This window comes from Erpetoichthys calabaricus, chromosome 8, assembly GCF_900747795.2.
Source record: "Erpetoichthys calabaricus chromosome 8, fErpCal1.3, whole genome shotgun sequence".
Classification (NCBI taxonomy): Eukaryota; Metazoa; Chordata; class Cladistia; order Polypteriformes; family Polypteridae; genus Erpetoichthys; species Erpetoichthys calabaricus.
This window is the reverse complement of record NC_041401.2, coordinates 77,736,488-77,763,945: the sequence shown is the minus strand read 5'-3', so window position 1 is coordinate 77,763,945 and position 27,458 is coordinate 77,736,488. Positions and strand designations below refer to the sequence as shown.

Genomic DNA, 27,458 nt, shown 5'->3' with positions numbered 1-27,458 from the left:
ATAATGTGCAGTTGGCAGATTGCCTGCTCCATTGACAACTGACCATATTTGAACAATAATATTGAAGGTCACATGTTGTTAGGATCCTTTCACATCATTTTGCTTGAAAATGTTTTATTTTACTGTGTTTTTTGACTAATCTGTATTTTTATGTGTGTGTGTGCATGTTTGTAATTGTATTTTACCTATGAACTTGTTACCGCACTATAAGTCTGTTCCCAGTAGAGAGTGCTATATAAAAATAAATTGAATTGAATTGAAAAGATAAATACAAAAATTACTAGAACTCTGGATACCGTATTACTCCCCCAGTAAGCTTGCTGCAAAAATGCAAATATTAGTCTGTGACACCTTTATAAAGTTTGCATATATACTGTACATATTGATAGATGGGTGTTTATGATGGGAATAATAATGTATTAATTATGGTGCTGGGGGATGCCATGTAGTGCATGTTGATTAGCACATTAAAATAAGAATTTCACTGTACTCCATACATGTGGCAATATCGATCCTGAGAACATTGGAAACTTCAAGGCTATAATTCTTTAGTTCATTTTTCTTTTAATTGTATAACTAAAAACATCTAAATGCACAGAAGCAGAACTACTAGATTTATTGATGCTCACAAGAGAATGCATTAGTTCAGTTTCAAAGTGGTGATAAATATCACTGCAATGAATATGGATATGTGGCTGTCAGTTCACTTCTTTCCAGCAGAAATGGAAGTGAGTAAATAGAAAAACTTTTTATTGTAAAAAGTATAATGTCTTGTCTTTTACAGTATATCCATTCATTTTCTGAACTTAGTTTTTCCATAACAGGGCTTACAGAGACCTGGAGTGTAAATGTATGGGTGTGTTAAACTCATGAATCAGTATTTATTGCTTTTCCTGTAATTCATTTAATCACAGATGCCATTCTGAAATTATTTCATATTCTTTAAAGGGCAATGTTCACAGTACACATTCTTTTAATTAATGCCAGGGAAAGTTATGCAACCTGCTGTTAGTCAAGCTATCTCCTAGAGATGGAGTGTGAACTTCTGATCTTTTTATTTCAAGTTAAATTATATATTCTTTATTTAGCAGATGCTATTAGCCAAAGTGAGTTACACAAGCAAATACATTAAATTTTAGTGATAACAGATGCAAAAGTTAGCAAGAAAGAAACAACAAAATCCAAAGATACGCAAAGAAAGTGAATTCCACAGCTAGTCATTATGATAAATGAGAAACAAGAATATAAACAATAAGAAAGCTGCTTAACAATTAAGTAAGTGGGTACCACATCTGATTTATTAGGGAAGTAGAAGGGGGAAGGTCTAAGCAGTGCAAAGATGCATCATAAAAAGTTTTCTGAGTGAGAACTAAGAAACATCGTCTAGCTTTTATATGTCTGGAGAAATGAGGGACAGCCACAGTCATACCATAGCATAATGAAGGCTTCTTTTAGGAATAAATGGGAAGATCAGAGACTGAAGGCATAGAAAAGCAGAATATTGGACATACTTGTAGGTCAAGGGAAGAGTTTTAAATTGAATCCTTGCTGCAACTGGAAGCTAATAGAAAAGAATGAAGCTGAAGGGTATGGTGAGTATAATAAGGGATAGAGTGAGTATACCAGACAGGAAAACATTTGCTGGGAGCCCTGCCAGGAAGGAGTTGCAGAGGCCCAGTTAAGAAAGAACAAGAGCTTGAACAATTAGTTTAAATGGCATAGGTTTTGAGGAAGGGTCAAGTCATATTCTTAAGAAAGATACAGAACTGGTTCATTCAATAAGTTAATTGGAATGAGAGCAAAAGAGAGAATCATTCAGAATCAAATCAAGATTCCTGACAGTAAGCCAAAGTTAAGATGGTGACATTATCAAGAACCATGCTTAAAGAAATACTTGTGGAAGCAGAAGGTAAGAAAAAGATAATGGATGTGGGTAGGCAAAGTTTAGGATGATGTTTATTCATCCAAGAAAATATGACAGAGAGAAAGTTGGTTGAAACACATTAGGACTTTGGAACAATCAACATGAGAACAGGCCATTCAGCCGAACAAAGCTCGCCATCCTGTCAACGTAATTCTTCCAAAATAACATCAAGTCTAGTTTTGAAACTCCCTAACGTCCTACTGTTTACCACACTACTTGTTAACTTGTTACAAGTGTTTACGGCTCTATGTGTGAACATGGGATAAATGAAGGAAATTTAAGGAGAGTCTATGCATCAGCATATTGGTGGTGGGGGAAACAATGAGAAGAAACCAATATGCCCAGGGAGTGAATGTAGAAAAAGAAACAGAGGAAAATGGCCCAGCACTGATCCTTAAAATGAACCTGTTGAGAGTTTCTTAGATCACAGAGAGTTAGGTCGTGATACACAGAATGAATGGCCATAAACATAGGACTTGAACTAATCCAACACAGAAATTCCATTTCCATGTTTTTGAAGGGAAAAGATAAGCAGGGAGTGGTTAATGGTGCAAGAGGCTGTAAAACTGTGAAAAAAATAAGGACAGAGGAGAGAGAGATAAAACATGCTTTTGTGGCCCATAGAGCAATATCACTAGGCCACACTTTCTGTCGCTATGTGAATGCATAACATTTATGATATTGTTGCACTGAAGTTTCAACATTTAAATTTTCACATTTGAAAATCAGTAATGAAAGTGAAGATCTCAGAAGAGATCTATTGTCAAATTAAAATGTGCCCTTATAATGTAATCATTTCCCTGTCGAATTGAAGGTTAAACAGAACCAAGTTAAAATATACTTTAGTGTAAAAGGCAAAAAATCGGATAGGATGCCATTTCTTCACATGCACACATTCTCTCTGGGGCAGTTCAGACATGTTGAGTCATTATCACTTTAGACTGTGAGAAGAAAATACTACAGATTCCATGGAGGAAACCTACACTTATCCAGGGGGACATGAAAAGTGCAGAGAGAAGAGACACACCAGCTCAAAAATGAACATGTCTCATTGGTTTCAAGGTTGAAACACTTCTCACTGTGATTCTATTTCAATCATAAAGTCCAAATATAATATACATAAGATTCTCAAACCCACTTAATGAATACAGAATTACAGAAGATTGTAGCCTTTTCGAATAGCATCCTACAAAAATACAGAAAGCAACCCTAAACTAGGTACCAATCCATAACAGGCACTACTTCAACACAGGGGAATAACCAATTTATTGAGCATGCATATCTTCAGGGTTGTGAAGGAATACCTGTTTACATAGAAAAAAAATCTACACAGATCTAGGGGGAACATGCAAACTCCACACAGACAGTAACCAGATTGCAAGATTTAACACAGTAAGGAGGATCCATACGTAACTGGGCTAAGGACACTATCACCCAATCTCAAAATGTTACTATAAATGAATTATATTTTGCAAGGTTTATCATTAGAAGATCACTATATTATTGATGATTACATACAATATATTTTAAATAGTTCACCAATATGTCTTGTTTGAAAGAAACATTAAATACATTCAGTTAGTACAACACAATAAGTTCACACATTACAATATAAAAGCTCACCAATTCACTTGCAACTGAAAGGCTTTTAGTTGTCAGTTAGTTGTTAAATTGTACAGATCCAGAAAGTAAAAACACTATCAGCTGATCAAAGTTAAGTTGCTGATTGCATATTGTAAAGCTCAAGTAATTAACCCTGTAAGGAAATATTTCAGATATAATGATTATTAATCCCCTTGGTATCAGCATATTTTCAGAGCTGTTTAATATGTTGCAATTTATTTTGACTTTTAAAATATTGAGGCATGTTGTTTTAATGGAACCATATGTCTGTCCTCGATTTTTACATCCGCCAATGCTCTGAATACTTTATAAAAATTTTCATATAAGTTTATCTGATATTTTTCAGTGATTATGTTTCTGGATGTTAACGTCTCCAAGCATTATATGTATACGTGTGTGTAGAAGTGTGCACAATGATGGACTGGTATTCCATCCAAAGAATGTTTTTTTATTTTGTGCTAAATGCTTATGGAACAGACACCGGTACCCTATGAACATGAACAGGATAAGCAGGTTAGAAGATGGATGGATGGATCTTCAAAAGTAAAGGTATAAGCAAAGAGTAAGATATAATTCTCATCCAATTTTGAGACACCAGAGGATGGTTAGTTTTCTATTTAGAATTACAGGTCAACTACAAAAAAACTGAAGAAATTTATCATAAAGGAAAGCAAGCATGCTCAGAGTAAAACATTTATTTACAAACACAATTGTATGCAAAGGATTTAACTGGAAGCAGCACTGGTTATGAGGACCTCTGATCCTTAATCATATGACAATTACGCGGAAAACAATGTATTACCTACTACAAATGAATAGCTTGGAGCATACCTGATGCTGGTACCATGCTTATAATGGTAGTGTTTATAAGTAGTATTACAGAAAGAGATAAAGAATCTTTCAGTGAACAAGTTCAATATAGTGGAACTAATATAATATATTTAAGAGGATTGTTTATTATTTTTAGTTGATTACATTGTGCAGTTTCCAATGTCTGCACATATTAAAGAAATAAACTATTTCATGAAAGAATGTCAAAAAAGAACATTAGACACCTAAATATCAGCCTATCAGAGGAAACTTGCTTGAGGATTGTAGGAACACACAAATGTCACAAAGAAGATAACTCCACTCCAAAACAGAATCAGGGACTAATGAAGTTTTATCACTATATGATTTGCCACAAGCTACCCATATACATAGATGGAGTATAGAATGTGATATTCATGAAATCAGGATTGTTTTCTGTATTGATGTGCAATGTTTTCCACACAATACCATGTAAATGGAAAATGTCATTAACCTAAATGTTTGCATTAACTGAAAAGCAAATCATAATATTAAGAAAGAATTCATCAATCTGTAACTGCACAACACATTATTTATACAATTTGTATAATTTGTTGATGGATTTTTCTGTATGTGAAATAATTGATTACCTGTTTAAATTAATTTGAAAGGATGCATACACTGTCACACTTAAAATTCATAATATGGTATAAAATAAAATAAGATAATTTTAAGAAAGTCATATATTTGCTTCTAGGTAAGGTTAAGTGTGAGGAATGATACAAAACCCTTTAAAAGGCATTAAACATCTCTTGAAGCTCAATGTAGTCAAATATCTATTACCCCACTATGTAGAGCTGTCTTGCCTTCTATACATCCTTGTTGGGTGACAATGGTATTGGGAAGCTACTCAGAAGTTAGTTTTGACAGTGAGTTATCAAAGAGACACTGTATACCTTTGGTCAAAAGGCAAGTAGAGCACTGAGGGTACAATGCTTCCTTATGCCTCCAGCAAATTTGAATTCCCAGACATGGTCACAATCTGTATGCCATTTTCACATTGTCCCAGCATCTGGAGGGTATGTTTCAGAGACATGTGTTAGGTTAATTTGTGACTCTGAATTGCCCTGGTTCAAGTTTGGGTATGTGCATTATTGTGATCTGTGATGGAATGGTGGTAAATGCTGCTAAGATAAGCTCAAACTGTTAGTGTGTAAATGACAGGTTAAGTAATCAGAACAGTTGGAAAATTAGAATGAAAATCAGTCATTTTAATGATGAAACTCTTAAACACAAAATTATGTCCAGGTAAGACACAAACTGTACATAATGGCAAAATTCCAGTAAAATTAACTAAGCTGAGTTTCCTATGTGAACAAGAAACACATGAGCTAGTACTTTCATCCACTAACACATATTCTGTGTAACAATTCATTCTAGCACCATAAATATCTACTTACATTAGTACACTGGTTTGGAAGGGTGTCAGCATATTGCAGATTGAAGGTCAAAGTATTACAGTGGTAAACATTTCACTATGTTTTTAAATCACTTTCCACTAGCAATGAACTTTTGAATGCCTACTAACCTTTGAACCCATTCAGTCACTCACTCACTACAGCGAGCAAATGTGCTGCTGTCTCTTTAAAGAGATTCTGTCAAATTCATGCATAATTCATTGAATACGTTTCACATTAGCACGTCCACAACTCTGCTTTTTCCTCTTATTTTAATTAAGAAGCAGCTGCCTTCGGAAGACAAATTTGGCTTACAGAGTGTTAATTAGAAAGTCATCTTATTGACCTTAAATTTTTACATCTGAATCCTTTTCTTATATGAAAGAAATGTTTGATGTATTTTTTCCTGACATTATTAGAGAGATGTCTGAAGGTTGCTGTGATTACATAGTGTGCCTGATAAAATTCAGTGACAAGTTATTAAAGGATTAGTAAAATAAAAATTACTAGCTACAGTGTTATTGGCTGTGACAAAATAATGAATCTGATAGGCAAATTCTTTTTCATGATACTGTATATTTCCTGATTTCCTCAGCTTTTGCTAATTCGTAATACTTGTTTCTGATCTGCAAACAAATTTCGTATAATACAAAATACATCCTGAATAAACACAATAAACAGTTTTTATAATCCATCCATCCATTTTCCAACCCACTCTACCCTAACACAGGGCGCAAGGTAGGAACCAATCCCGGGCAGGGCGCCAACCCACAGCAGGACACACACACACCCACACACCCAGCACACAATAGGGACAATTTAGGATTGCCAATCCACGTAACCTGCATGTCTTTGGACTGTGAGAGGAAACCAGAGCACCCGGAGGAAACCCACGCAGACATGGGGAGAACATGCAAACTCTTACGCAGGGAGGACCCGGGAAGCAAACCGGGTCCCTTTTCTGTGAGGCAGCAGCACTACCACTGCGCCGCCCCGTTTTTATAATGATCATTTGATTTATTGAGGAAAATGTTCTCCAAGGGCGGCACGGTGGTGCAGCGGGTAGCACTGCTGCCTCGCAGTTTGGGGACCTGGTTCCGCTTCCCGGGTCCTCCCTGCGTGGAGTTTGCATGTTCTCCCTGTGTCTGCGTGGGTTTCCTCCGGGCGCTCCGGTTTCCTCCCACAGTCCAAAGACATGCTGGTTAGGTGGATTGGCGATTCTAAATTGGCCCTAGTGTATGCTTGGTGTGTGGGTGGGTGTGTTTGTGTGTGTCCTGCGGTGGGTTGGCACTCTGCCCGGGATTGGTTCTTGCCTTGTGTGATTGGCTCCAGTAGACCCCCGTGACCCTGTGTTCGGATTCAGCAGGTTGGAAGATGGATGGATGGATATGTTCCCCAAACAATAAGTGACACACCAATCACCCATATGAAAAACTAATTGCTCTCCTAAACTTAATACTTGGTTGTGCCACCTTTAGTAGCAAAAACTGCAATCAGACATTTCTAGTAACAGAAGATGAATCTTTGTAATCACTGTGGAGAAATTTTGGCCTTGTCTTTCCTACAGAATTGTTTTAATTCAGCCACATAGGAGGGTTTTCAACTGCCTATTTAAGGTTCAGCCACCACATCTCAATGGAGTTCAAGTTTTGTTTTATTTTCCCCAGCCATTCAAAGGTGGACTTGCTCTTGTGGTTTGGATCGTTGTCCTGCTGCATAAAACAATTGAGCTTAAGCTTCAGATCACACTGACTGATGATGAAACATTTTCCTTTAGTATTTTCTGGTAGAGAGCTGGATTCATGCTTCCCTCAATTATGGCAAGTTGCCCAGGGCCTGAAGCAGGAAAGCATCCCCACACCATAACAAGACCACCAAAATGTTGGACTGTGGGTATTACGTTCTTCTTCTGGAAAGCTGTGTTACCGTTTCACCAGAAGTAATGGGACCCCTATCTTCCAAAACGTTCCACTTTTGATTTGTCAGTCCACAGAATGTTATCCCGAACATTTTAGGGCTAATCAAGATATTTTTTGGCAAATGTTAGATGAGTCTCCTATTGTTTAGCAGTGTTCTTCACTATGCAACTCTCCCTTCGATACCATTTTTGACCAGTGTATTTTTAATGGTGGAACCATGAACGCTGACATTAGCTGAACATGGGAGGCCAGGAGTTCCTTAGATATTTGTCCGAGTTATTCTGTGACTTATTAGATAAGGTTTCAATGCACTCTTGGAATAATTTTGTTAGGCTCTTCACTTCTAGGCAGATTTACCACTGTCCAGATTTTCTCCATTTTGATATAAAGGCTCTCTGGTTCACTGGAGTTCCGTTTTAGAAATTACTTTGTAACATTTTACCATCTGATACATTTCAGTAACTTACTTTCTCACTTCTTCTGGAATGTCTTTTGATCAAGGAATTATGTGCTGCTTTTTGAGACCTTTAAGCCAACTTCACTTTGCTAGGAAGGTTCAATTTAAATGATGTTTAGACTCAATAGGGCTGGCAGCAATCAGCCTTGGAGGTGTCCAGTCTAGTTTAACTTATTTAAATTTGGTTCATTGCTTTATTGAGTGACTAAGGGAGCGAAACTTTGTCACATGAGTGATACAGGTGTTAGTGAACTTTTTTACTTCAATAAATCAAATTATCATTTAAAAACTGTTGTGCTTACCCAGATTGTCTTTTGTATTATACTAAGTTTCTTTGGAGATCAGAGTACTAGGGTGTTGTACCATGTTAGCCATTATGAATGTAGAGAAAAGCCAAGCAAAATTACACATTTTATTGGCTAACTAAAAAGATTACAATATGCAAGCTTTTGAGGCAACTCAGGCCCCTTCTTCAGACAAGATGTAATCTTGTTTGTAATGTTTGGAGATCAGAAACAATTAAGTTTTGTGAATAAGCAAAAATATTTTTTCACTGCACTGTATGTCAACAACAGAAAGGGAATGGACACTTTATGCACTAGCTCTTCATTCACCATTAATGAAAGACTTCCTCAAAATTTGCAAGCATATGTTCCTTCCTTGTTAGGAACCATAGCACCCAACCAGCATAATTCTCTTGTGTCTATTGAATTCTGGCTTGTGACCTTTGCGGTGTTCCATTTGCAATGATAAGTCAGAATTTTCAACTGGAATAACCCCTTAAGTCAGACTTCCAACTGCAAAACATGGGGCTGGTCTGTCAGGTCAGTTTGTCCGACTTCACATCATATCTTCATTCCAAAATAGTGATGTACACTGTAAACTTTAGTGAAAGCTACAGTATTATACTGATTGTTAGTACTTCTGCCTATTTGAGTGTCATTAAATCATTTATACACACAGTACTGTCCAGCTTCTGTCTCTGTACATATTGCTATGGTGTTTGGATACGCACAATACCACATAATGTGTTATCAACTGCTGTTTATTCCAATGGAGCAAGCACAACAATGGTTATCCTGGATGCATCCATATTGATTTTCTGAGTGTTTTACTGGAAGGTTGTCAACTTGGGTGTGACATTGACATCCATCTTATGAGGTAAATGGGACACTGCATTTGCACCATCCTGTCCCCTGTGTTGTGTCAATTCTGTTCTAATTTACCACCAACCAGTAAAACTGTCCTTTGGAGATACTACCAATACTTCCATCATTTTGCCAGATCCAGTACTATCAGCCCTATTTAACTTCCTCAAAAGAATATTTTTACAAGTATTACAGCTCCAAACCACCCATCATTAGAAAGTTGTATGTCAGTTTCCCAGTTCTTTTACCAATATGTGATGGTAACACACAAGCCACTTACTGCTTCACCTTCCTGATGTGTGAAGGCTGGTGTTTCCCCATACACTGTGCAATGGACAATGTATATTATACTTAAATGCACTATTTTGCTAATTTATTTTATGGTTGGCTGATTGTTTTAAATTAGATACACTCTGAAAAAAGAACCCTTTTTAAAAACAATTTCCCGGTTCCCTACATTATTCTGAATTCTTTAATTCCATGACATTGTAAACGTCCCACATCTTGCACACCAAATTCTTCACGTCTGAATCTATTTGTGCCTAGTCACTACCCACTGCTGAATGCAATCAAAAAATATTCTATGTGCTCGTCCTTTTTCTGCAGCACCAATTCTTGCAACCTACAATCATTTAATGAGCTGAATCTCGAGCTTCACCCTCATCCCTACCCTTTTTTCTTCACCGTTTGCTATAATTCAGCCGAGATGTCTGAAAGCAAAAGACGTCTGCCATTTATTGGTTCAGAACGATTTGTCAGACGTAAAATTATCGTCACTTCTATATTTGAATTCTGGCAGCAAAAACACAATTAACATTTGCTTGGATGCATTTTATGAAAATTAAAGTTGAAAAGACAGTTTTCCAAGATAATTGCAACCATCAATCACTGAATTAACTTTCAAGGCACGACCCTCCCACCGCCAACCACTGACGCCAAGAGATGACCTCACTCAGGAGCAGGACGCGCCTGCGTGTTGTAGCACATGATCACTTTTTGCGTCTTGTCGTACATGCTGACGAAAAGTTGACGCGCACACGCCCCCGGGACTCGTGGGCTACTTTGAGACGTTCGGTGAACGATTTGTGTCTTGCAGGTGTGTTTCTGTAATTTTGGTCTGTCGTTCGCCACTTTGGACTTCTTTTCTAAATATTGACAGATTAATGTTAAACTCTAAAGCCGAAAGTACCGAAGCACTTGAACTAGTGTTTGCCTAGGTATCAGAGAGGTTTGGCATGGAGCTTTTTGGCCCTGCGAACGTCGAGCCTGATGATCTGAGGTCTGGATATTTTTTTTTTAAAGTGTTGGAAGAGTACCGTCTTGGACCACTTAAATAATGCTATGCCGTTTTATTCTAGATTGTAACATTGTTTTCAGTTTCCTCATTTTGAAGCGAATAATTTGAACTTGGCTTTTTTGGTGATGAAGTGACACCGATGCGAACACTCGGTGTTGAGTGGTAGTTAATAAACTGTTGGCTGTGTAGTATCTTTAGTGTCAAAATGTATTTTTAAGTGAAATAAATATATTGAATGATTCAGTGTAGTCTTAAAGTAGTGAAAACAGTAGAAAAACCGCTCTTGGTCACCATCAGGGTTTTACTAAACAAAATTAACAAAAATTATAGCAGGGAATAATTAAATTCCTTTTAAGACTTCTTTGGACAAGTGTAATGTAGATGTTAAAATGAAAAATATTGAAATGATGAAATAAATCCTAGATGATTGACACTTACTCCAGTTTGAGAACCGCATTAAACTTTCTTGTGTCTAATGTGCGTATTAAACGCGGAAAGAAGAATATGCAGTTTTGGGAGTAATGTACCTTCAAGAGAAATGGGAAATTAAAATGTATGATTACTGTAAATCTTAGCATGTAAGGTCAAGGTGCAATCAAAAAGAAATGTATACGTATACTGATCTTTTCATAAGCAGCATTTGTTTAGGCATTAAAAAGAGTTGCATGTAGATTGTATAATCAAATGTTAATTGTTGCCTTTAAAATAAGAGTTTGTTACAAAAAGAGGAGGTGTTGCTGTTAATTCAAATTATAATGCAACAAACATGATGCAGCTTTTCAGTGCAAGTATTCAATTCAGCATTTGTGATGTGTAGTTCAACATGTGTAACATTTTTTAACACTTGAAGGCATTTAAGTTCTTTTGAATGTGAGGTGTACCCGCAGAAAAGGTAGGTAAATTTAAAACGCATTAAATTCTAAAATGTATCATGATGTCGTCAAATCTGCTTAAATCGATTTAGAGTTACAGGGTCTGGAGCCCATCCCAGCACCATATAGTACAAGGCAGAAATAGCCCTGGACAATACACCAATCCATTGCACGACTTCTAACTCATACATCCTTACTCACACGGGGCGATTTGAAAGTGCCAATTAATTTAATATGCATGTCTTTGGGGATGTGGAAAGGAAATCCTACAGAGATGTGGGGGTGACTTTAAAAGACAATTTCCTGAGAAAGTGATTTCAAAATAATAGTTTCACACTAGTTACAAAAAGTTTTTCCAGTGAAGTCTTCTCTTTTTTTTCTTTTAAATATATATAGTCCCTCTGCCTGTTTCCACAAGTACATTTATATAAAAAAAAAAAAAAAACATTTTTCCATAAGGATTATGGCGTTCCAGGTCCCATTTTTCTCAGATACTGATACATGCATTATTCATTTTGGAAAACATAAAAGTGGCATTTCATCTTCTTTGCCTTAAGATTTTTTGAATTTTCAATTCAGCTATCAGTTTGCTTGAGTAAAAATAACACTGTAATTACCCCGATAGTGCCTAAAACGATTTCATATTAAACAGAAAAGATAGTTAATCATTTAAAAGTATAACATGAAAAATCATAGCATTAGTGCAACTTTAATTCTGACATCTGAACTGAACTTACTCACTTCAAGCTGCTTGTTTTCCCTGCTGAAGCACATACATTTATTTGTACTAGACATTTAAATATACTTTTTCCAATCCATTCCAAGATTTGAACTTCTGGTCTTAGCTGAGGAGAAGCTAAAAATCCAGTGCTACCAAACAAAAATCACTTTGCTGTTTATTAATGTTATTTTCAGTTTCATTTAAAATTGTGTGATTTCTTCCTCGCTGTGTTGGCATAATTCATGTGTCCACATTAAACAACTTGGCTGCCAGTAGACCAGTTTGAAATTTCGAACACTTGTTCTTCAGAGAAATATATGAGTGAAGGTGAATTTTCATTGAGATAATCCGAATCGGGCATGCTGTACAAATTTTCGGGCGGAGTGGTGGCTCTGAGGCTAAGGATCTGTGCTGGTATCCCGAAGGTTGCCGGTTCGAATCCCCGTCACTGCCAAAAGAGATCCTGCTCTGCTGGGCCCTTGAGCAAGGCCCTTAACCTGTAATTGCTCCAGGGGCGCTGTACAATGGCTGACCGTGCGCTATGACCCCAAGGGGTAGGTGAAAACTACCAAATTCCTAATACAAGAAATTGTATAAGGCGAAATAAAGAACAAAAAAAACAAAACAAAAAAAAAAAATTTTAAATTGGAAAAAGAAAAAAATATATAAAACATTGAATAATTTTTATGAGCAGAGGAACATTCTGTATGATCATAGTTATTGATTGATGTTATTTCAGTTTGCATATTTTTCTTCCTCTTTTATGCTTCTGATAGCAGCTCCTGATGGCAAAACTATTCGCCAATACAAGCTGCTTGTGTAAATCTCTGCCACACCAACATGTTTCTCCTGTGATGTGAAGTGGAACAGATAAGATAAAGTCACTTTGTAACCATACAAGCTAAAATTCAAGCAGGTAAAGCAAAAACTTGCTTAAATTGTTAAAGAGGAATAGAAGACGAAAGCAGCTTTCTAATTGCGGCTCTGTAAGTTGTTTTAAATACATCAAACAAATGTATACTAAGCATCTACGTTACACACAAACACAAAAAAAAAAACAAAAAAACTTTGTGCGGCATTGTCTGTAGATTATATATTTTTCTGACAGTGTAGGTTCATTGGCAAAGAACCACAGTGACTTGCTAGTCGCCCTGGCCATTTGTACCCAACACTCTTGAGTTGAGACTTCAACATACATTTTAACTCTCCACTGGGCACTTCTGTGAAAAATTACGTTTAAGAAACATGAACAACAGTTAGCCCTAAACCTTCTACAGTCATCAACTAACAAAATAACAGCACAAAAATGCAATTTTTCACATCTGTTTGAGTCAGAGCGTGGAGTCTATGAAAGCTTTTTCATCTACCAAAAGCCTATTTTGAGCACTTTTTTAATTACATATTATAAAATGCTAAAAAAACATGTTCCTACAGCAGGTTGAACTGTGCAGATGTCTTTGTTTAGATTTTACATTTTTCTCCATTTAACCTCAAACGTATACTGTATATCATTAGTATTCTTCTTCCTTATCTTTATGGCACCTCAGTGGCTGTACCACTTGTAAAATGTTCAGTCTGAACCCTTTTAATTCAGTGCCAGGCAAAAGGCAGAAACCTGTGCTGGATAGGGTGACAGTGCATTTTAGGACACACTTTGCGTAAATTGAGAAAATATTTAAATGTTCCTAGTTTCAAAATTTCTACAACTACAGTGTTCTGCTTCATACAAGTAGAGATTTAATTTTATTTAAATACATTTTTCTTTTCCTACTTTTATTTTGCACATTTACAAATAAAAAGTTAATACAAGACATTAGTGAGCAAAATAACATTTACATTTGTTTTCATTTAAATATATGAAAACATGTAAGACAGTTTGTATGTTCATAATGTATGTTTTTGAGTGTCTTTGTTTTAAAGGTCCTTTGTAGACAGTTGCTATTCTGTTTGCATGGTGCTAACAAGAGCCAGTGATTCACATTTGAAAAGCATCATTAAAAACCTAGAAAATATTGAAAATCAATTTTTCAACATTAAAAACATAGATTTCCCTCTTGTACATAGAGGTAATGTGTAGAATATACAATGTTAATATTTGAGAGAATTATTCCTTTGAAAACAGGGTGAATACTAATCTTGTGTTCTTGTAGTTGCGGATTCAGTCTTATGTTTACTATTTTTCACCTTTCAGAATGGCTCTTAACAAGTCGATGCATCCGAGAAACCGGTATAAAGACAAGCCTCCAGACTTTGCTTATCTTGCTTCTAAGTACCCTGAGTTTCAGCAGCACGTCCACACCAGCCTCACTGGCAGAATAGGGTAAGTGATTCATGAACATGTTATTTATCAGTACTAAGAACAGGAATGTAAAATAATTTGTGTATGTACATCCTAATATGATGTTGAAAACATACCCAAATGTATCATAGAAAAACATCTTGGTATTGCAGCAGCACGAATGTGACCCATTTCATTTCAGTTTCAATTGAAGTGCAGAGTGTAGGGCGTCTTTGTCTATGAGATCAAGATGGTACTGCATCCCACTGACCATTGTAGGTGCACTAAGCAGTTCATTGACACACTGTAATGGCACCCAACAAATATTGTCTCTAGGTGGCCAATGGAAAGACTGTGTAGGATAGTTTGGACGCATGAAACATATCGGGATGTCTGATTCCACTTCACTCTTGTCACGAATCACACCAATCCAACATTTTTCATCATACATGCACCCAGCATAGCCTGCAGTAGGACATTGGTCTAATGTGAGGGATGCATTTGACCCATCAGGAGTGTGATTGTGAGAGGGCAGGATCTCAGCTGCTGCTTCAGTGGTGAATATTCGGAAAGTCAGTTGACTGTCTTCACGAGACTCCTGGCTGACTTAGAGATGTAGCAGTGGTATTCTCGAGTACAAGGTACTCTTTTGGCCATGGAGAATCGTATGCTGTTTTCAGCAACATGAGATAGGACATCATCATTTGATATGAAAAAAGTTGATATTAAATTAAATGATTACCATTATTGACACATGGCACATTCAGTCTATGTTTAGTATGGGAAATAAACATGACACATTTGCATAAGAAAAAAGTTTGTGTTTTAAGAAAGAAGTAACAATGTAAAATAAATGAAATATTTTTTAAAAAATTATCTGCACATTCCCACATGCCTTTAGGGTGCTCTGAAAATGAAATCCAAAATGATTTTTTGGATTTGAGAGGTTTACTGTTCAAACTCTGATATACAGTTACTTTTCTGTTTGTTGCTTTTTCAGAAAGCCTATATAGTTATCTGAATAAGAAAAAAAAAATTCAGAAGTCTGTGTTGGTTACAAATATGTGTTTCTGAGGCCTAAACATAGCTAAGCCAAAAATTCAAAATTAAATTTTGGTCAGTTTGAAGGGAATGCTTTGACCATGTTGAGTGATCTGGACCAAATGTTTTAATTTTGTCATATATTATATCAATTAATGTACCAGCGTGCAAAGTCTGAGCCTGCTTGGTGGTTTAGTTCTTGTGCTATGGACTTGTGAAATTTGATGAAAACATGAGGCTGGATAAAATCAACACCCCTCCCCTCGGTAAACTGGCTGTATCTTGGAAAGTATTGATCTTATATCAAAAAAAGTTTACAGGGTGTCTCCTGATTAACATGGGCACAACTGGTAATTTTTCCAGAATTTTTTGAGTTTGAAGTGCGTGGGCCATTGGTTGATTTGACATGGAATGACCAATGATAAATTAGTCACACAATCTTTCAAAACTAGATTAGTATCACCACTACGTAACATAAGCTGCATGAGTGCCACTAGTAATAGCAGAAGCATTCCTAGAAGTGGAACAGTTATTGTCTTGAAAGGAAAACTGCATGCACAACAGTTAAAGTTGGAGGGATAAAGCATCTACCTGCACCAGTTAAGTTGCTAAAACTGTGCGGTAAGAATAAAATGAAAAGATAAATCTCATTGGTGCTTGCTAAGCACATCTGCATAAGTAAACCTGAGGCTTTGTCCTTTGCTTTGGTAGTTTTGTTGTGCCACCTAACAAACTGATTTTTGTTACACAAAGTGCATATAGCACAGCAATTTTCATAGAACTTTCAATGAAAGATTTTAGTATTCAACAGACAAATCTATTAGCCTCAAACTAATGGACTGCACATGGAAGCTACTGTAAAAGTGGTATATGTAATATAAAAAAAAATGTTTGAGAGCACCCTCTACAGTTAAAAAAAAAAATGGCTGTAAGGTAATTTTAACTTTTAGTTTGCTGTTAGCTGCAAACTGCGTCGTGTAAAGCTGGAAGGACACTTAATGCAGTTGTAAAAATTTTTATTTTATAGGCTGATACATCTTTGTTTTTATAATGCTATGGCATAATTATCAGGGACTTCACTTCTGTTTATGGATTGAACCAGCGCTCGCCTCAGGGCAGGTGAACCTCTTTGACCAGATGGGGTCCTGCACCCAGAGTGGGCCTTGTGCTAGAGTTGGCACTTTCAACTTTGAAAAATAAGGAATACAGTGATCCCTCGCTATATCGCGCTTCGCCTTTCGCGGCTTCACTCTATCGCGGATTTTATATGTAAGCATATTTAAATATATATCGCGGATTTTTTGCTGGTTCGCGGATTTCTGCGGACAATAGGTCTTTTAATTTCTGGTACATGCTTCCTCAGTTGGTTTGCCCAGTTGATTTCATACAAGGGGCGCTATTGGCAGATGGCCGAGAAGCTACCCAACTTACTTTTCTTTCTCTCTCTCTTGCACTATCTGTGATCCTGACGTAGGGGGTGTGAGCAGGGGGGCTGTTCGCACACCTAGACGATATGGACGCTCGTCTAAAAATGCTGAAAGATTATCTTCACGTTGCTACCTTCTGTGTGCAGCTTTTAAGTATGCTGTACGGTGCTTCGCATACTTAAAAGCTCAAAGGGCACGTATTGATTTTTGACTTTGTTTCTCTCTCTCTCTCTCTCTCTCCCTGCTCCTGACGAAGGGGGTGTGAGCTGCCGCCTTCAACAGCTTTGTACCGGCGGTGCTTCGCATACTTAAGAGCCAAACAGCCCTATTGATTTGTTTGCTTTACTCTCTGTTTCCTTTGAAGAGGAAGATATGTTTGCATTCTTTTAATTGTGAGACAGAACTGTCATCTCCGTCTTGTCATGGAGCACAGTTTAAACTTTTGAAAAAGAGACAAATGTTTGTTTGCAGTGTTTGAATAACGTTCCTGTCTCTCTACAACCTCCTGTGTTTCTGCGCAAATCTGTGACCCAAGCATGACAATATAAAAATAACCATATAAACATATGGTTTCTACTTCGCGGATTTTCTTATTTCGCGGGTGGCTCTGGAACGCAACCCCCGCGATGGAGGAGGGATTACTGTACACTATTGAAAAGGATGGGTATGTGGAAGGGGGCAGAGAAAAAAATATATACTTTTGTAACTAAAAAGTTAATTGCTCTACTATCTCCTAGCAAGAACAATGTAGGTACATTAAAATCACATTGGCCTCTAAAATCTGGAACACACTTTCTCTTCTGTATCCAGATTCTTTCAATTTTTACAATTTTCCTTCCATCAAAAAGTACAGTTGGGTCCATAAATATTTGGACAGAGACAACTTTTTTCTAATTTTGGTTCTGTAAATTACCACAATGAATTTTAAATTAAACAACTCAGATGCAGTTGAAGTGCAGACTTTCAGCTTTAATTCAGTGGGGTGAACAAAACGATTGCATAAAAATGTGAGACAACTAAAGCATTTTTTTAATACAATCCCTTCATTTCAGGGGCTCAAAAGTAATTCGACAAATTAAATAACTGGAAATAAAATGTTCATTTCTAATACTTGGTTGAAAACCCTTTGCTGTCAATGACAGCCTGAAGTCTTGAACTCATGGACATCACCAGATGCTGGGTTTCTTCCTTTTTAATGCTCTGCCAGGCCTTTACTGCAGCGGCTTTCAGTTGCTGTTTGTTTGTGGGCCTTTCTGTCTGAAGTTTAGTCTTCAACAAGTGAAATGCATGCTCAATTGTGTTAAGATCAGGTGACTGACTTGGCCATTCAAGAATTTTCCACTTCTTTGCTTTAATAAACTCCTGGGTTGCTTTGGCTGTATGTTTTGGTCATTGTCCATCTGTATCATGAAACGCCGCCCAATCAATTTGACTGCATTTAGCTGGATTTGAGCAGACAGTATGTCGCTGAACACCTCAGAATTCATTCGGCTGCTTCTGTCCTGTGTCACATCATCAATAAACACTAGTGTCCCAGTGCCACTGGCAGCCATGCATGCCCAAGCCATCACACTGCATCCACCGTGTTTTACAGATGATGTGGTATGCTTTGGATAATGAGCTGTTCCACGCCTTCTCCATGCTTTTTTCTTGCCATAATTCTGGTAGAGGTTGATTTTGGTTTCATCTGTCCAAAGAATGTTTTTTCAGAACTGTGCTGGCTTTTTTTTAGATGTTCTTTAGCAAAGTCCAATCTAGCCTTTCTATTCTTGAGGCTACACTTGCAGTGCACCCTCTGTATTTACTTTCATGCAGTCTTCTCTTTATGGTAGACTTGGATATCGATACGCCTACCCCCTGGAGAGTGTTGTTCACTTGGTTGGCTGTTGTGAAGGGGTTTCTCTTCACCATGGAAATGATTCTGCGATCATCCACCTGTTTTCTTCCATGGACGTCCAGGTCTTTTTGCGTTGCTGAGTTCACCAGTGCTTGCTTTCTTTCTCAGGATGTACCAAACTGTAGATTTTGCCACTCGTAATATTGTAGCAATTTCTCAGATGGGTTTTTTCTGTTTTTGCAGCTTAAGGATGGCTTCTTTCACCTGCATGGAGAGCTCCTTTGACTGCATGTTGTCTGTTCACAGCAAAATCTTCCACATGGAAACACCACACCTCAAATCAACTCCAGGCCTTTTATCTGCTTAATTGATAATGACATAACGACGGACTTGCCCACACCCGCCCATGAAATAGCCTTTGAGTCAATTGTCCAATTACTTTTGAGCCCCTGAAATGAAGGGATTGTGTTAAAAAAATGCTTTAGTTGCCTCACATTTTTATGCAATCGTTTTGTTCACCCCACTGAATTAAAGCTGAAAGTCTGGACTTCAACTGCATCTGAGTTGTTTCATTTAAAATTCATTGTGGTAATTTACAGAACCAAAATTAGAAAAAAGTTGTCTCTGTCCAAATATTTATGGACCTAACTAGGTCTGTCAACAAGGTAACTGATATCAAGCTCATCCAAGATGACATATTTGTCAGGTCTGTAGAGCTAATTATTATTCTTTAATATTTCTTAGTCTTTGAAAATCCTGGAGTTGCTTCTCTTGAATGGAAAAGCTACTAGATTTTTAATTTTTTTTTTTTATGACTGTCCATATTTTTTGACAATTTTCAGTTAAAGTAACATCAGGGATAAGGAGTTTTTGGAGGCAGTGAGAATAGGATTGATTGATCTTATCATGAGATCAATCATGTTTCAAGGTAGACGCTAGTGCTGGGAGTTACACCGGTTCATACCAAAAACCGTTTTTTATTTTTATTATGATATGGATTTTTCTTATACTGCAATACCGTTGTTTAAATAGCGTAAACAACATTCGGAACGTGGCACAGCAGGAAACTGTTTAAGGGGGGACTTTTTTCACTTCTACACCGCTAAACATGCATGCAATGGAGTACATGCATTAGTGGAGGTATTGAGCGGTGAAAATGGACAGAGAACATTCTGAAACTGAAGCTGTAGCAGACGATAAAGTTTAACATGATGACACAGAAGAACTTTTGCCGAAAAAGGAGCCGCATCTGTTGTCTGGAGATTTTGTTTTTAAAAGGTCGGATGTGGACCAAACAACTATTTACTGCAAATGCTGTCAAGCTAAAGTTGTCGCCGGAGGCGGTAACACAAGCAATTTGCTGCACCACCTTAGCTGCAAACATGCTTTGGAGTACCATGAATGTATGGAACTAAGATTGGCACCCTCCACATCCTCGGGTAAAACTGAAAAAGCTAGACGACACTCAAGTCAGACGTTGCTTGTAGACGCATTTGCTAGAGCACTGCCTACGACAAAAAAAGCAAGCGGTGGATCAAGATAACCAACGCCATTACAATCCATATAGCTAACGTGTCAGTGGACAGAGATTGTTAACATTAACAGAAAGTGTAGTTGGTTTACAAAAAATATTTACTCTTTATTCCTTTTCTAAGACATGTTCAGTGCAATACAACTTTTGACAAGCACCTCTGAATATTTTACTAAGTCTAAATACCTCTTTGGATGGTTGAAAATATGTTGTCAAAATTACAGTTTAAGTTGTTTGCAAAATTTGTTCAATAATGGTTCTATATTTTGACTGTAATGCAATGTGATTCCTTCTCTTAGTGCCACCATCTTGAAAAATATCACTTTATGGGGCCATGCAAACCTGTATTAATACTTGTGTGCACATTAAAAAATTTTTTGTACAATTTACAATTCTCATGACAGTGGAATAGGTTATGCTTAGCCAGTCTATTGCAGTAATTGCAGTGGAAAATGTGGTTAACTTCCACTCATGCATGGGGAAAAAAATACCGTTGAATACCGTGAAACTGGTATAAATTTGAAAAATACCGTGATATAGAATTTTGGTCATAATGCCCAGCCCTAGTAGACGTAACAGCCTTGTAATTTCATTCTTAGTATATGAAGATGCAAAAAACCCAAGGAATATTTTGAGAGAGTTTGCAAAACAGAAAGCAAGAAAGACATATTTGTAGGTGTAGTTTTAACACTTTTTATACCAATACATAAGTTAACAAATGTATTGTTTTGTTTTTTAATAACAATAGTATATTTTATTCTCTGTTTCATATAATCATCAGTCCATAATGATCTTATTGGGTCACTTAATCAATAAGGCTGGCCTTGGGATATTTGACTGTTGAATTGTAATTTAAGCTACTTTCACTTCTGTTACTAATCCTTCCATTTCTATCTTTTTGGATTTTCTAATTTTATTTTTTTTTCTGTATATATTTGTAAAGCACTTTGAGCTACACTTTTGAATGAAAATATGCTATACGAATAAATGTTGTTCTCCTGTAGTGGTACTAAATTTAACATTACTTTGAATGAGCATACCGTAGAACAATTGTACATCCACTGTTTATTGCTGAAAAACAAAGGCTAGCAGAAGTATCTCATAAATCATTTAAGTTAAAATGTAAAGCTTAACTGAAGCTCATGACTAATACGTTCAAGAGGGGTAATTAAGTCTGTGAAAAGAATCTGAACGAAACTGTTGCCTAAGGGAGAAAGATCAAACTTGAGAACCAGTCAGTTTTAAATGTATCAGAATGGATCCATCCTCCTTTAGCATGCTCACGTATGGACCACCTTAAATGTGCAGCTGAAGTGCCTATTTATGTACACCTCTGTGTTTGAAATGCCATTTTCATATAAATGGTGTCTCAGTAGTTTTGGGTTGATGTTCTTGACTGTTCTTGCTGCAGAGCTTCTGTCCCAAGATGCTTTATTTGCAGCAGAGCATACTCCTGTGTGCATCATGTCACACAGCAATCATGACCCATAGTGCAATGAAGCAAAGAGCTTTTTTGTAAGTCATAACAAGCTGCTTCACTGGGGAATGTTTAATTAGAGCTCTGGGTATTTGTTTTCTTCTAAGGCAACTTAACTTGAAGGTGTAGGTTTTGATTCTATGCAGCAAGCATGCAGTTTTTTAGTAATTTAAATGTTAGTGTGTCAGACCATTGTGTAGGCACTGAAACCTGAATACTGGGTACATTTTGATTTTTGTGTGTCAGTGTCTTATTTTTGAGAAGAATTGACTTAACGGACAATTTTAATACAAGTGTAAATACTTAAAAATGTGGTCTTACCTACATTAAATATATACACTTTTTTGATTTAGTTCTGTGGCCTTAACACTGTTCCCTCTAACTTCTGGTCAAATAGGAGACCTTTTGATGGAATGGCCAAGTCCAAAAACATTTTAAAGAGCACAATCCAATGTTAACAGAATACTCCATCCAAAAATGAACATTTTTTTATTTACTTGCCATGTGTTGTTTGTACTGATGGTCAAAGAAAATATTTAATCTCATATCTTCACAGATAACAGAAATAAAAATATTTCTGATGCAGTATACTTCAGTAGGGGCAGGCAAGAGCCAATCGTGAACAAGCACAAACAAGATTAGTGTCATAATGAAAAACCATGAAGTTATTCATGTTACATAATCTACATGTCAGTTTTCCAGTCTTATGCTCACAATGGCAAAAACATACATTTTATTTCTTTTTTTAAACATTGTTAAACATGAGAGTAATGCATGAAAGTGAATTGCATTCCGGTCAATTTAAGGTTTTAGATTGAAGAACTGGGTCCCTGAAAAATGTATTGGTCAAGGGTCCAGTTTTCATAGCTCGAAATTTGCTTGAACACACTTCTCTTTCTAGCATGAAAGTGCTTAGCGTGATATTGCTAATTCTTAACAGGATGAATTTGTATTTAATATAAAAATGGCAAAGTTATAAAACAGGTACTACATCTTGCCTCATTGCATGATTTTTGCAACCTAATTTGCCTCTGCTGTCCAGTTTGTACAGTAAGGCACCTGAAGGCAGCTAGAATAATTTAATTTAGCATGAGCAAGTGGTGTGTCTGTTTTGTAGTTTTATTAGTTTATGTGAGGCTCAAGATCTAATGTTGCCCTGTTTTCTATGCCTTTTGCTGCTGCTTGTGTGTTAAATGTTAACTAGTATTGATACTCAAGCCAAGTAAAGTACTGTAGTTAATGAGTATAGTTATCTAGTTCTGTTTCATTTTCCTTGTAGATGGTTAATAGAAGAGTAAGAGTTTTATTTCTGTGCAAGAGTAAAATTTATTTAATAGCAAAAGATTACAAAAGCTTGTGTCCTGCATATGCATTGAGTACCTGAAAAACCTTTGTTGCTGCACTTACCAACAGCTTTGGTAGCTTCTGTCCTTCAAACACCTCATGATTGGTCCCAATCAGATCATTTTTTTACCTTGACATTTTGAAGGGACTCCAACTCGTCAATTTATGGTACCTCTGACTCATGTATTTTTTATTTAATCACTATACAGAACCAGTCAAAATATGGGGTCCCCCAGATATTTTCATGTTTTTGATTGAACCCTTATGTTTGATTAGATCAACTTTATTAATCCTGTAGGGAAATTCCTATGCATACAGCAGCAGAAACATATAAAGACAAGGATACACTCATAGGACAAATAATACAGCCAATCAATTTATTAATCTCTCTCTCTCTATACATACACACACGAGTCTAAACGTACGCTAAAGAGATTCAGATGGATCAGCTGCTGTCTTTCTACTGCTGGCGTGCTGCATGTTCTGCTTGTCACGCTGCACGTTGATCATTTAAAAGCCTGTACAGCAGCTGTCCTTTTCTCTCACTGCTTTGTCTTGCAGGACTTTAAAGTGTCTCTCATGGGACGTCAAAGTGTCTCTCGCAGGACGTCTGGGCTGATTATTACTCTCCTTATTTTCTGAATTTGCACATAGATTATTATTGTTCTCTTGTGCATCCTTTTTTTCCTTCTTTTCTCTCCCAACGCTTTCGTGTCTTTTTTCAACGCGCTGCTCTTTCTTCTTTGCTTAGTCATTCACGTGCCATCTTGAACGTATAACATTTTTAAGAGCTGGGAGCACATGAAGTGTGTCTGCCAAAAGGATTCCAACAACTGCGAGGTTAGATGTCCATGAACTTTTTTAAAATAGGGCGTGACGTGCAAAAGTCACCGTCTCACGGGTCTTCCTTCCTAAGTTTGTAATGTCTAGTCTTGTGTGATGTCAAAGTGTCTCTCCGAGATGATCACGTCTCGACCCAAGATTTTTTTATTTAATAAATATAAAATCTAACATATGTCTGTCCACTTCTCACAAGAGAACAATTTAACAGATTTAGATTTTTTTTTTTTATATATAATTTGCTTGAACATTCTGATTGATTGTGCAACTTCTGTTATCGTGCTAAGTATCATAGTTCGCTTGCAGGAGTGATATTCGCGCAAATCCGAGACAGAGGCTGCGGGCCAGGGGAAAGGGGGGGGAAGCACGATTTTAGAAGTGGGGAGCCGGGGGGGGGGGGGGAGCGTGGTGTCAGAAGTGGGGAGCCGGGCCGGGGCCTCCTCAGTCATGCGCCAGCCTCGGAGCATACCACTTAGCTAGCAAACGAGAGAACTACTTAATGTGTTTAGATTGTTGTTTTTTTTTTTTTTGTTTTTTTTATATATAAATTTACTTGAACATTCCAGTTGATTTTGCGACTTCTCTCATCGTGCTAAGTATCATAGTTCACTAGCAGGAGCGATATATTCCTGCTAATCCAAGACAGAGGCTGCGGTCTGAGTGGAGGGGGAAGCATGACATCAGAAGTAGGGAGCTGAGCGCGACCCTCCTCACTCACTCACTCACTCGACAGTCTCCATTCAAATTGGTCTGCCTCTGGCCACATTTTGGAGTGTACCTTGCCTCCGCTTAGCTAGCATTACCTGTTTGTTTATTGATTTTTAAAGTTTGTCCTGTTTCACTACTATGCAGGTGGAGCCGTGGGGGACAGCTAGTCTGTAAATGAAAATAAATATACATGTGTAAATAAGTCTTATTGACTGCCCTGAGAGGAAGCATTGAAATGTGTGATAACAGTGGGCAGAAAAGAAACCCAGAGGCGCTCCAAGAGAGCACCTCCTGGAGGGAATGGAGGGGATTTTTCATGATAGCATCAAATGTTGCCATCATCCTCTTTTCTACAATAGCTTCCAATGTGTCTAGGGTTTGTCCTTGTGATGGCGCAGGCTTTCCTGATCAGTTTATTCAGGCATTGTGCTTCTTTTGAGCTGAAGTTGCTTCCCCAGGATAGTACAGCATAGAACACCACACTGGCTACTATGGATTGATATAACATTTCTGGCACCTTTCTGCATACCAGGGTTGGGGCCATTTGTGAATTGAATTGAAATTCATGGTAAATTTCGATTTACTTCCTGGAATTGGGATTAGATTTGAAGGGAATAGAATGGAATTGAAATTAAATTGGAATGTCAGGAAACAGAATTGAATTCAAATAAACTTCCACTTTCAAAGATAGTTTGACTTGATTTGCTAAATAGTTTTACAGTACATTAAATAGAATGAATCATAAAAATCACAAACCTATAAAAGAAATACAAGAGAACCAGTTCCCCTATTTGGCTAAAATTCGATGTCATTATATAGCTATTCCTGCTTCATCAAATTAGATGTCAGTATCTAGCTATTCCTGCTTCATCATCTCCTGTGGAACATGTGTTCAGTATTGTTGGCAAAATATTTAGGTCTGAGAGGTGCAATCTTAGTGATGCCAAATTTCAGGAAATGATGAGTATTCAATGCAATAAAAAGTGAGTAATTGTGAAAGAAATATATGAATGAACGTGACTTATTTTGTGTTTTGAGACATGTATCATGTGGTGGTATTTATCATTTTGAACTGGTAATCCTATACTAGTATTAACAGTATATTTGTGGCCGTGGTACTCATCATTTATCAATTGTTAATGAACAGTTCTCAATTTTGTTTACTTTTATTTACTTACATTAGTGCTGGGCGGTATAACCAAAAGTCTATATCACGGTATTTTTCAAAACTATACCGGTTTCACGGTATTGGGCTGTATTTTTTTCCCCATGCATGAGTGGATGTTAACCACATTTTCCACTGCAATTACTGGCTAAGAATAACCTATTCCACTGTCATGAGAATTGTACATTGTACAAAAAAACATTTTAATGTGCACGCAAATATTAATACAGGTTTGCATGGCCCCATAAAGTGATAATTTTCAAGATGGTGGCACTAATGAAGAGAAGGAATCACGTTGCATGACAGATGCAGTCAAAATATAGAGCCTTTTTATTGAACAAATTTTGCAAACAACTTAAACTAAAATTTTGACAACATATTTTCAACCATCCAGAGAGGCATTTAGACTTAGTAAAATATCCAGAGGTGCTTGTCAAAAGTTGTATTGCACTGAACATGTCTTAGAAAAGGAATAAATATTAAATAGTTTTTGTAAACCAACTACACTTTCTGTTAATGTTAACAATCTCTGTCCACTGACACGTTAAAGTGACTTTTTAAACAACTTTACCATCATTAAACTGCATAATATTTAAACTAATAAATAACAACAATACAATAAATAATAGTGCAACTTCCAGTAATACTGTTACTTCCAAGACTTCAAAGCCCAGGTGCATTACACAGTATTCACCAAATTAAAATAAAATAAAACAAGTGCAACTTGGTGATGACATCTTTACCAACTGAGGCAAACTGCATTAATATGGACCTTGCTTAAGGTATATACATAAATAATAAAACTGCAACTTGCATTTATAATGCTATTTGTGGTATAGCCCTACGGAAGTGTATTAGGGCCACAGTGAAGAAAAAAAACTATATGTCGAGATTAAAGTCGACATTTCCACTTTATTCTCAGTTTATTTTGTAATTAAAGTAGAATGTTGTAAACTAACCTTCATCCTAAAATCAATGTTTAATTTACTAGATTTTCTCAAATCCCGTCATAAGTTAATGTAGCACATTAAATGCTTTGTGTTAAGTGTTCCCCGACCCAGTTGTTAATCACTGTATGCGCTTCTTAAACTGACTTCCTCTACACTAATAGTATTGGTCTGATGTACCAAACCCGCAGTTCATATCTTTCCTTTTTCTTTCTCCACATAACCAATCACCACACGATAAACGTTTTTGTGGAATTAAACGTAGTTATAAACTTAGACCACGGAGTGTTCAGAACTTTAAAAAAATCTTCGTTATACATGTTTAATTATGCCATCCATTCAGGGTTGCGCCCATCCCAGTAAGCATTGTGTGTGAGGCAGGAGCAAATCCTGAACATGGCGCCAGCACATCGCAGGGCGAATACGAGCAATACATACAATAGCAGGGTTAATATAGCATAACAAAACCCCACATCCTACATGAATTTGAAAGGAAGCTGAAGCATGCCGAGTAAACCCACCAGAAAAACACGTAAATTCAAAGCAAGGAACAACCGGGACCCCATTGCTGCAAGGCAGCAGTGCAACCTCCATGCCACCGTGCCACCACATGATTAATACATGCTTTAATGCATTTCATCATGAAAATTATATCA

General features: G+C 36.9%; 1 protein-coding gene across 2 annotated transcripts in view; it reads left to right on the top strand.

Moving 5' to 3' along the window:
• mettl16 (methyltransferase 16, N6-methyladenosin) overlaps positions 1-27,458 on the top strand; it is a 91,561-nt gene that overhangs the window by 1,585 nt on the left and 62,518 nt on the right. Inside the window, exons 1-2 of one of the 2 annotated variants that reach the window (XM_051931177.1) lie at positions 10,291-10,413; positions 14,399-14,527. In XM_051931177.1, the coding sequence (XP_051787137.1) occupies positions 14,400-14,527 (128 nt within the window). In that variant the 5' untranslated portion in view covers positions 10,291-10,413; position 14,399. Of the gene's footprint in view, positions 1-10,290; positions 10,414-14,398; positions 14,528-27,458 lie in introns of those variants that run through there. The other variant, XM_051931178.1, reaches the window with a different exon arrangement.